This window comes from Opisthocomus hoazin, chromosome 2 (genome assembly GCF_030867145.1).
Source record: "Opisthocomus hoazin isolate bOpiHoa1 chromosome 2, bOpiHoa1.hap1, whole genome shotgun sequence".
Lineage (NCBI taxonomy): Eukaryota > Metazoa > Chordata > Aves > Opisthocomiformes > Opisthocomidae > Opisthocomus > Opisthocomus hoazin.
In genome coordinates this window covers 95,474,779-95,486,934 of record NC_134415.1, presented here as the reverse complement: position 1 = coordinate 95,486,934, position 12,156 = coordinate 95,474,779, and the positions used below count along the sequence as shown (strand labels likewise).

Here is a 12,156-nt window from a genome sequence, read left to right as displayed (position 1 = left end):
ACAAAATACTGACAGAAGGGAATCTTTAGAAAACAAATTATTTGATAGTAAATTGTCTTTTTCTTTCTAAATTCCCTTTATCCTTAGCAGAACATTTCAAATATTAGCAGCTTTAGTTCATAGAATTGTTCTAGCTTAAAGCTTTGTGTCCCTTCACTATTTTGGATATACTATGCAATAAGTATGTGTTCTGGTGGGTTTTTCTAAATGTCATTCTTACTCGTTACGGTATGCTGATATTTACTAGCAATGCTTGTAACTTACTGCATTTCTGTGTGGAGAAAGCTGTGAATCTGAAGCAAGCATCTGGATGCATCTCACACTTGTTGTTGAGGCACCAGCATTTTAGTGTCTGACCTTATCACAGCTTTTTGCCCGCTAATGGCAGACACACAAGAAGTTTGTTTTGAACTGGCCCAGGAATAACATTCCAGCCCTTAAAGGATTGGCTGTATTCTTGTCCTACCCCATGAAATCTGTGCTAATGTTGTTGGTCGATACTGGATGTCCAATTGGATGTTCTTTTCTCCGTGAGAAGAACACAAAATACGTGGCTAATGACCTCCTACCAAAGCAATGTTTAGAATAGGCAGATTATTTTAAAAGAATTGTGTCGTTTAACTTATTTGGGCAATTAGATGGGCTGTGTCATAATGGTAAGGTGTCAAGTAGTAACTGCCAAAAGAGTAAAGAACTTTTGTAAATTGAAGATTTGGAAAAATTAATGATCACCCACACAATATATACATTGTTAAATGCTGCTAGAGTTGATACTCAATGTGGAACTGGAGTTGCGGAAATTCAGAATTGTAATTGACCAAGTAAACGCCTACAGGTAATTCTCAGTCCACTTGAAAGAGTAGCAGTAACAGTTTCGATGATTTACAAGATCTGATCTACTTAAGATAGCAGTCAGGATGATGGCAAGTGACTTCAGACTTTTCTTGCTTTGTACTTGGATATCACACAAGAGAGGAACTTTTATGTAGTACAATAGAAAAAAAGACCAGTTGGTCAGTTGAGCACACTGAAACCTGTGTAGACCATCACAGAATAAATGATGGAAATAATGTGTATCTTACGTAGCAGAAGACATGACAGGATGGAAGACTTATGCAAACATGGCCGCAGTAATATATTAATTAAATTGATTTCTGAAATGAACATGTTATAAGATGCTTTCTGAGTTTACAGGTGATTGTTCTTGAAGTGTCTTGGATAATTTATATTTACTTCCTTCTTGATATCTGGGTATTAAACGTGTTGTTAGACATGTTGAAATATCTCTCAATATGCCCCACAGTGGTTTTGTAAACTGATGGGCCCAGTTTTCTCTGGACTTTCATACTGTTTTTTTAATATTCCAGACTTTTTAATATTCCACTGAGATTGGTTCAATAATAGCCGTATCAAAAAACTGAATAGAAATAAATGGGTCTGCCTTATTTATTTGCACTATGGTATCCTTTCTTAACTAACATTTTCTTTCAAAAAGTTTTAATTTTTCTTCCTTTTATTTAGGGGGATGAACTGCTTGTTTCTTTGTACTACCGACTGGGAAAGCAATGATAGTGTTTTTTTTAATTATTATTTCTGTTTAGCTGTTTTCCAATAGTTTTTGATTCCTTTCTCAAAAAAACCACCATATTTATATAGATATTTTATGTTTCTTTTGTGACCCTGTTAGTAAGGCACTATAGCCTTTAAACTGATAAAACTTTTGTTCAGAGCCTCAGTTCTTAATTTTCAGCAGCTTTAGTTAAGGTTATTTTTAACGGGATTGCATTGTGCATGAGTTGAATAATACCACTGCTTCTCGTGTGCCTCTGATATCAGGGCTCTTTTTAATGTGCAGCCTACCACCATGTAATTTAAAATAAAGAACGTACACAGTGTGCTGTGAGGGAAAATATGTCAGCCTCCTGTTTTGTATGTACGAGTTTTCAGAAAGAAATTCCAGTTATGTTTGAAACATGGCTGGATCAGTTGGTAGTAGATAGAAATAAACTTGCAGCTCATTGGAGTGTAACCTCAATGATCAACAGAGGTTTAAAGTTTGGGTTGCTTGTAGATAGTAGTAAAAACATGGTCTGTTAAACTGAGGTACCTAACTAGCTATTGCACAGTTCTTAATATTTTAAAACATTAAACAAATGGTAAGTGATTAGATTTAAGTACACAGGTTTTTTTTTTTTCTTGTTCTGTGCCTAAATTTGAATGCATTATTATGAACTCTCCTTTGGAAAGAGTTCTGTTTACCTAAATTACTTCTAATTTTTTTTGTTAAATTTAGTAATGACTTTAATTGAAAAGTATTGAATAGTTAGAAGTTGTTGTTCTAATGTGAAAATACCTCTCTCTCTGGTTGCTTGGTTAAAAGTGACAAAGTGGAGGCATAGCCATCATCCCAGTAAGACCATTGAGGTGTCAGTTCAGTAGTGTTAAAATATTATTGTGTGGTATGTGGGAGTGTGGTATAGTGGGGCTTTTTTCCTGTCTGTATAAACTGCATCTTTTAAGCAGGCAACTGTAAGCATGTGATACATGAGCAAATAGACATTACTCAGTTGCTATGTCTTCTGTTTTCTGATAAAACAGCCTTTCTGATACTGATGCGTATACTATGCATTCCTTAAAATCTGAAAATAATAGTTGTTTAAAACATCCAATTCCCAATATTTTTCTAGTTGTGTTGTCTTAGTTGCATCAGAAGAGTTATTCTTGTTCAGTTTGACTTAAGGATTTTTTCAGTGTTTAGTTCATTTGTAGTCTGTTAGCTTCTCTCTCACCCAGCCAAACACTCTTTGTTATAATGATTGCAGTGTTGTGGCATCTTGAAGCCCTGAAAGTATAGCCACTGTACCAAGGGCGTTTTGAAAATTGTGATGATTTTTGTACAACCTGGATCCGAAGAAGGAAAATGTATCTAGAGGTGAAATGATCTGGCCAGGTCAACACAGTAGGTGAATGCCAGAGCTGCAGGTACCACAGATTGCTTGTCATCATTGTGCTGCAGCATTTTATTTATTCTTTAGAATCTGGAAAGTTTCTGAAATCATTAAACTTGTTGTCTTCTCACAAAGGGTTGAGAAAGCTCAGTGAGCCTTCCTTGAAAGAATATTATATCCTGAAGGAGAGTTTTTAAAAAATATTACAGTATTTTAAAGTTTTAATATCCATGGATAGTCTATACAGAATTACAACTATACTCTTGTCTTTGTGACCCTCTTAGCGGAAGTCAGTGGTGATCCACTAACTACACTGTTCATTTTACCATTACACACCTAGAATTGTTGTAGTCTGTAAATGAAAGGAATATACAACAGTGCCACTGACTAAGTGTTGACATTTACATCATTCTTTCCACATCAAACCCAACTGTGCACACAGTCTTATCTCCTGAACTTTCCAGGGTCTGCAGTTCTCACCCCATGAGTCAAGAACTTTTTTCTTTTATTTTATTTGATGTAGGGATATCTGTATTGCATAAGATGGGAGAATAAATTGTAACATGAAGGGAAATCTTGTGCATGGAAGAGGTTTTCAGGAAATTGGGCTCGGGAGGGAGTGCTCACTGGTTACCTTATATATAAAGAGCTGAAGTCGCTTTTGTGTGTTGCAGACATGTCATACCTGCAGCTAAGAAATGCTTCCACCTTCATCATTGTTTCTCTTCTATAGCTGTTCCTTGGAACTCCTGGCATAACTGCTTGTATTCTTAAGTAATTTATGCCTGGATGATCTTAATCAAAAACCTCCAAACCATGCAATTACAAGTTGGCTAAATGTTGTATTACTTTGTTGCGGACAAGAGAGCAGTAACCTTATCAGGATTTATGAGAAGGGATTATCTGCAGGTTGCTTCTCCTGGAAGCAAGAATGTGTTAACGTAATCTAGCTGCTATCAGTACAAAATGTATGATTGGCGTTTTAATTTAAATACTGAAGATTATTTGAGGGTAATTTGCCTGTTACTGAAAAGAGTACATTTTCACGGTATCATGGGGTGGGGTTTTTTTTTTTTTTTTTGGTATCTTCTTCCCCATGATAATAGTTGACGATTACAGACATAGAAGTACCAAAACCACATTTTAATGAGCAGTTAATCCAAATTGCATACGCTGTTCTTAGGAAGACATATTTTGGCAGTAATTGCTGTGGGATAAAATTTAGTTACAAGTAAGTTCTGCTGTGAAAGCACAGTGAAGTTCACAGTTATAAACCGCATACTTGAACATTGATGTGCATGAACAAATAGATATTATGTTTTATAGGTTAATTTAGTATTTCATAATTTATGCATAGGGTGGTATAGAATATTTCATGTTGTCAGTAACATTACCATAACAATATTGATGATTCAGTAATATTTTTTGTTTTGAATTAATAACATCCTTTTAATTTTGCTTTTTGTGAAATAATTTGACCTACTACACTTCAAGTTCAGGTTTATGTAATACATCTAAATGGCTGCATCGCCCATGTTATGTTCTTGTTGTTTTAGGCATATATATACACAATGTGTAAATGATACATTTAAATTTAAAGAGGGGAAGGAGAGAAAAAAGCCCTTTGTGCGTTTAAAATGTTTTGCTGGTTATCTAGTGCATTACAATGTATCTACTTTTCTCTCCCACGCCTATCTAGTGAGGCAAATCTACTCAGCATAGGTGACAGTGATGGGCCTTTCAGTCCCAATGAAGAAAGAAAGGTAAGTACTCTGTTTATCTCATGGTGAAAATGTATCTTTAAAGCTTGCTAGGTTCTTAAACGGTGTTGCGTAGTCATCTGTGTGGTATTAGAGACTGAAAGTTTATGTGTTGGTTTGGCGACATATGCCCAAGCTGTTTATCTGTCTAGCCTCAATGTTTTTGTTCCTCTGACTCCTATAGGTATTGTTGGTTTGTATATTCTGAAAATATGAGCATGACTAACTAGTTTTAAGTTCAGACAGTTATCGTTATTTGCAGTTTTGTATGCATATATGTATGTGTGTATATAGCTATAAAAGGACAAGATACATAGGCAGAAGCGATGCTTTTTGTATTTTTTGATCCATGCTGAAGTAGCTTAATACTGCAAGATGCTTTGTAATACTTGGAAAATATTTGTGTTTTGTTTAGTAAGGAATCCTAGTGAGTAAGGGTGTAGATGGCCTATATTTTACATGAAATTTGCTACAAAAGCAGTCAGAAAATGAAGCCAAAGAAATATTTGTGTAAATACTTTGAAATTCTTTTTTTCCTTTTAACTTTTGTAAAGTATTTTAATATATGTGAATTCTCTTGTTACAGTCACTTCGTTGTCGGCCTGGAGCTGTTGGTGGCGATTCCACAAAAACATACGCAAGGCGAGGCAAAGCTGGAAGCTTGAGACTTTTTAAAGGGAACTCAATTGGCCTCAATATGATGGGAAATAGCAAGAAACTGAGGTGCTACACTTAGTTTTATGTTTACTTACTTACTCGATCAGTGATATAAATCAGTGTTAAATGAACAGAACTAGATAGTTAAGGTCTTTCCTCTTCCAAAACGTTAAATAGCACATTAGTAAAATACCAAAAGATTATTAAAACAGAGTTAGAGCATTCACTGCATACTTGTCAGTGTCTTACCAATGTTTTCTGCATGTGCTATTGTTTCCTCTATACAGTGCTAGCAGGTAGAAGAATAGTTCTCACATCTACATCAAGAATTTCATCTTTCCATGACTCTGGATTGCGAAGGTTAAGTCAGGATGCATTTTCCCTTTTCCTTACTGCATGATATCATTTGATTTAGGAGTCACAGACTATTCCTTTAGAGGATTCAGCAAATACCCTTACTCCTACATGATAGCTGGAGATTGTCACTTGTATTTAGAGCTGATGGGAACAGTGTTTAAGCATTCAGTGCTATACTTGCTTGTTACTACTGTCCCTAGCTTGTAACAGACTGATCTCTTTATTTAACATATAATAAAAAGTGGTATGTTCATGTAACTTTTTCTGGGCATGTTTCATATTGCTAAAGTACACTCAATTTGCTTACCTTTGCAGGGAGGAAAAGTTTGTAAGACAGATAGCTGTAGATGGGCCAGTCTAAGCCATATGTAGCTGTATGAGGGATGTCCTTATCTTCACTCTTGCATGCTAATCCGTAGAGCATTGTTGGTTAGTAGGACTGTCTTATTACAGAGTCATTTGAGAAACTAATTCCTTGAAGTTCTGTGTGATGTGTGTCCTCTCCTGCTATTCTCATCTCTGAGCCTGATGTGTGAAGAACAAATCCAGAATTTCCAGTCTGGATTGGTGGTCCACCAGTTTGACAGAGAATAACGAGTACAAGAGTTGTACATACTTCAGTCAACATCAGGACTCTTCTTGCCTTGATGTTGTAATTGTAACCTATTCCAACATCTTAATCTATCTTGTTGAATTTCAAAAAGGTGACACTTCATCCACTATCTTAACCAAATGTGATGGTTTTTCTTTAGCTTGTGGATGGGCTTAAATTCATGCACGCTCTTAAATAAAAAACCAACCAACCAACCAAACAGCAAACCCAAAACAAAACTCAAAACTAACCCCCACAGGTTTTCTGATAAAAGAAGACCAGTTATGAAAGTTTTCTTGTTAGGGACTACTGCTGTAAGGACCACATAAACAATAATTTAGCTTAATTAGGTAATTGAAGGGTATTTTTATCGCGCTTTTGTTTTTTTAGTGGCTTAGTTTTGACAGAGAACACTGGAACTTAGAATCATAGAAAGTTTTGGGTCGGAAGGGACCCCTAGAGGTTATCTAGTCCGACCGCCCCGTAGCGAGCAGGGACACCGCTAATTAGATCAGGTTGCTCAGAGCCCTGTCCAACTTGGTCTTGAATGTTTCCAGGGATGGGGCCTCCACTACCTCTCTGGGCAACCCATTCCAGTGTTTCACCACCCTCATTGTAAAGAATTTCTTCCTTATATCCAGCCTAAATCTACCCTGTTTTAGTTTAAAACCATTACCCCTCGTCCTGTCACTGCTGTCTCTACTAAAAAGATTGTCCCCATCTTTCCTATAGGCTCCCTTTAAGTACTGAAAGGCTGCAATCAGGTCTCCCCACAGCTTTGTCTTCTCCAGGCTGAACAAGCCCAGCTCTCTCAGCCTGTCCTCATAGGAGAGGTGCTCCAGCCCTCAGATCATTTTTGTAGCCCTCCTTTGGACCCGCTCCAACAGTTCCATGTCCTTCTTGTGCTGAGGGCTCCAGAGCTGAACGCAGTACTCCAGGTGAGGTCTCACCAGAGCAGAGTAGAGGGGCAGAATCACCTCTCTCGACCTGCTGGCCACGCTTCTCCTGATGCAGCCCAGGACACGGTTGGCCCTCTGGGCTGCCAGCGCACATTGCCGGCTCATGTCCAGCCTTTCGTCTATCAGTACCCCCAAGTCCCTCTCAGCAGGGCTGCTCTCGATCCTTTCATCCCCCAGCCTGTATTGATAGCGGGGATTACCCCGACCCACGTGTAGGACCTTGCACTTGGCCTTGTTGAACCTCATGAGGTTCACAGAGGCCCACCTCTCCAGCTTGTCCAGGTCCCTCTGGATGGCATCCCGTCCTTCTGGTGTCTCAACCGTACCACTCAGCTTGGTGTCATCTGCAAACTTGCTGAGGGTACACTCGATGCCACTGTCCATGTCATTGATAAATATATTGAACAGCCGCAGTCCCAGTACGGACCCCTGAGGGACTTCCACTGATGAGTAAAATTCTGCACTGGTAATAGTTCAAGCCATTGTTATTACAACCAGTGTGCCATTGTGTAGGGGATTATTTGGCTATATGTAATGTATGTTTGGAACAGTAACTGCAGGATATTAAGTATTATATACTAGGTTATTTTAAATAAGTTTTAAGTGTCTCTAATATTTTATTAAGTTTTCAGTAATCAACTTGTCTGAAGAGTCATGAGTTCTAGCTAAATGTTGTAATAATAAACACAAAAAAGGCACATAGACTTATATAAAAGTATAAATCTCTCCCATCCCATGACTGTTTAAAAATTTACCTATTCCCATAGAGTTTTGTTGCATAGGGTTTCTTCATATAAACCTAAACCAAAATCACTGCCTTCCCAATGTGCAATGAAACATAAAAGCAAGCATTACATTCTCTTCACAGATGTTTCACGCCGGATCACACATTTAGAAAAAAAACATATCGCTGAGCTTTTTGCTGAGAGTGCACCTACATTTTGGGAGTGTTCACTTTGACATGCGGCACAGAAGGTGCTTAATAGTTATCCTTTCAATATTTGGATTCTTAACTAGAGAAAACTCTGAAAGTTGATAGTGCAGTTAAGCTGCTAGATTAAGTATGAGAAGATCAGATACTTGCGATTCTTGAGCTGTTCATGGTGAATTTTATCACAGAGTTGAAGTCACTTTTTTCCCACCTTGTCTGCAGAATAGGGATTACTTCAGATCGGGGGGCTTGACTCAAATTAGTATTATTGCAGTACAATATTCCTTGAAATTCAAGGAATGAGTAATAGGAAGAAGGGATATGCATGGATGGTGAGAAGAAATTTTCCCTCTACATCTCCACTTGCATGTACAAAAATTTAAACCAACCCATAAGTTATCATCTGTTAACTCGTTAAGCAAATCCAGTATCGAACTCTAACTTAATAGTTTTGTTGTTTGTTTGAGGTTTTTTTAAAGGTCTTAGTTTAAATTGCTTTTATCTGCTACTTTTAAATAACTTATATCAAAATTTCTCACATTATTAAGTCCCTCTTTTGTACAATTTCTTTTACAATTCAATTACCGTTTTCTTCTTGTAATATTTCCTAAAAATTATTTGACGAACGGCAGAATTAGTGTAGTTTGTAGTTGTGTCCTGTGTTGCTGAAATGTCATACTTCCATTACTTCTAGATCCATCCCTTTGCCCAGTGCAAGATTCCTCTGCTTTGCCTTTTGAATCTGTGGTGTTAAGAAGTTCCTAGGATCAGGTGATAGACTGCGATAGTGTAATGTCTATAAATATCTTAAGGGTGGATGTCAGGAGGATGGGGCCAGACTCTCTTCAGTGGTGTCCAGCGACAGGACAAGGGGCAATGGGCACAAACTGAAGCACAGGAAGTTCCAGCTGAACATGAGGAAGAACTTCTTCACTCTGAGGGTGACAGAGCACTGGAACAGGCTGCCCCGAGAGGTCGTAGAGTCTCCTTCTCTGCAGATATTCAAGACCCACCTGGACATGGTCCTGTGCAGCCTGCTGTAGGTGACCCTGCTTCGGCAGGGGGGTTGGACTAGATGACTCACAGAGGTCCCTTCCAACCCCTACCATTCTGTGATTCTGTAACCTTACTTGCATCAGAGCCTAGACTTTAAATGATTCCGTGGTTTCTGAGATCATGTCAAGGAGATGTATATCATTAATATATTGTAAGTTCTTTGAGACTTCTGGAATATTTGTTTTTTCAAGGAACAATCTGACGATTGCATCATGCTGGTTTTATTGTTTTATGTTAATTTTCTTGAAACTGTGCTGAAACTTGAAAACCCGGGTTTCAGATGTGCCCATTTTCCATCTTGCTAGAACTTCATTATTAAATTTTCTCGTGATTCTGTCTGCACTGGGTATGTTCTATTCAAAGAACAAGATTATAGAGCAGATTGTATTTTACAGCTGTCCTACTTGGAAGCATATCTGACACCATATGAACCGTTTAAGCGTGCCATCTAGAACAGTCTGCTTTGACTCAGATCTCATCACCCAGCAGGCTGCGATATTCTATTCCAGCACCTACTGTAATTTCTCACTACTTAAGTGTAAGGCAGAAAGCGGAAGCTTAGCATATTTTTGTGCTGCAGAGGCACAAGACTTGGAGTTTCCCAATCATGAGAATTTGGCAAAGCTCAGATTCAACAAATCAAATGATAAAACATGAGAAAAGTGTGTTTATAGACTTGCTCGCTTGTTTAAAGTCCTTGAGTCTTAAGCATTTGAGAAAGCATTCCTGCATTCTGCTTGCATTTTCTTTTCTAGTATCTCTTTCAAAGAAATTAAACTGGAAGCCAGAGAGTATTAGAGACACCCAAAAGTATTTAGAACAAGTAGCTGTCAACTTTTTATTTCTCAGGTGACAACATTAAACAGAAGGTTGACTGTAAATTAGTCTGGATGATGACTGACCAGTTGGAGTTGCATAGTCTTGACTTTGGAAGCGTGTGAGTGTGTTTGCTTTCAAGAGGTTCGTGATTGAATGGGACACTATTAGGTTAGCTCTGAGGAAGATGAACTGTTAACTCAGAGCATTTGTGATGTTTCTAGACTTCATATTCTAGAAAAAGAAAGTTTTCCATTTTGATTTTGATCAGTCTTGTCCTGTTACATTCACGGTTATGTCATGATCAGTCAGATCATAACAGTCATCTTATGATCAGTCAGAAATCTTCCAAGAGCTTCTAATATTGACTTAGGATAATTGATATAAGGCTCCCAAAACAGTTTGTAGTGCTAAACTGAAAAGAAATTTAAAGAGGAAACTAGCAGTTCGCTCACTTTCATCTTTGGGGGGAAAGTAAAGGAAGGAAAGGATTAGGAATTGGTTGTCAGCTTTTGGGGGAATTTTGGTACTTCAGGGTTTTTTCATGGTTCATAACAGGACAAATGGCAGGAGCAAAGCTTCTGCTGAGTAACATTTTTGAGAAGTATTTTGAATCAATCGGAGTGGTTTTTCACATAATTTTATTCAGTGCAATTAAGATTTCCAAACAATTTTACAAGCAAAATTCAAGCATTGTATTTCCATGATTTGAAACAGTTTGCATTATCAACATGCTGTCTGTTAAGAGTTGCATGTTTTTTGAACATTTCTTGTGTGTTTTGTCGCAGAAGCATGTAGGATAATTGTTAGGATCTAATCATCTTTGAAGAAATACTATATTATTGGTCTACTGTATCTTTATATCAGCTTTTATTAGGGAGTATAATGGTAAGTAATCTCTCCAGAATTACTTTTTGTACATAGTAATGAGATTCAAGTGTCAAAAGACAACAGATGAAGAAACCAAAGAAATGCTAAAAGACATCGGTGAATGTACTGTATCTGTCTAGAGTCCTGCTGAGATATTTTAGCCCCTGAGAATCCTTCTCTTTTCTTTTTGAAATGTGTTGTTTCAGTTCAGCCGTATTAGATCCATAAATTTGCTGCATTTTCCTGTATGACTAATATGGTGAGGGAAATTCCTGAATGTGCGATTCAGTCTGTTCACGTGTTATGCGCTTGAAGTCATATTAAAGAAGTTAATATTATGCCTTAATAAAATGTGTAGAGGGAAGCATAAAGTTAGTTATAAATGGTTATAATTAATTAAAAAAGGCAGTGTCTTTTTGCAGTCATGGGGTTGAGTAAAGGAGAGCTGGTTCAGTGTTTTGCATGGTGATAAAATTTTTTAAAATCCTTACCTTTTTTTCCAGAAAAAAATAAAGTGTGTATTCTTATTTGTCAATTTATTTTAGGACTGCATGTTTTTATGCCTGTCAGAGGATCTTAAGAAGTTCTATTATTGATTCAGAAATATGTTGTTGATTTTTGGTTTTGTATGGCTATTATTGTAAAAGCAGGACGCCACAGTTTTTATCTAAGACAATGTACAAATACACCAGAGACTATTCTTAAACTATTTTTTCTGTATGTTTGCAGTGAAAATGCTCAGACTATGTCTTGTCCTGTAACTGTGGTACATGGTAGACGTTTTCACCATGCGCATGCACAGACAACAGTAGTAAAAACAGCAGCCCAAAGGTAAGACTACATTTGTTTCTCCAAATGTCACTTGTAAAAACTCCTTGCTGGTTTTGTATGTAATGGTTCTCCTTATGCTATGAAGTGTTTTAAGGAAACATAAGTAATTACATGGTGCATTCTTGATCATGAGCTTTGATCTTAAATTACTGAAGTTTCATAAAACTTACCATTTAGGACTTGCTATTATATAATCTTAGAATGTACTAATTTTAAAGCACACTGACTTACATTCAGTAGGATAGCACCTGCTAATGTAAGTATATTTAGACAATACTTTGAAATGGACAAACATAGTATGCAGTTGAAATTCACGTGACTGACAACATCGTCATCAAAAACTAATTCACAGAAACTCCAGCTTGTATAAGAGCAAGTT

The 12,156-nt window shown here is 37.2% G+C and overlaps 1 protein-coding gene across 2 annotated transcripts in view; it reads left to right on the top strand.

Annotated features, from left to right (window-relative positions):
- SENP6 (SUMO specific peptidase 6) overlaps positions 1-12,156 on the top strand; it is an 83,722-nt gene that overhangs the window by 23,138 nt on the left and 48,428 nt on the right. For both annotated transcript variants that reach the window (XM_075414488.1, XM_075414487.1), the window contains exons 3-5: positions 4,648-4,711; positions 5,295-5,431; positions 11,676-11,777. In XM_075414488.1, coding sequence (XP_075270603.1) covers positions 4,648-4,711; positions 5,295-5,431; positions 11,676-11,777 — 303 coding nt within the window. The remainder of the gene's footprint in view (positions 1-4,647; positions 4,712-5,294; positions 5,432-11,675; positions 11,778-12,156) is intronic.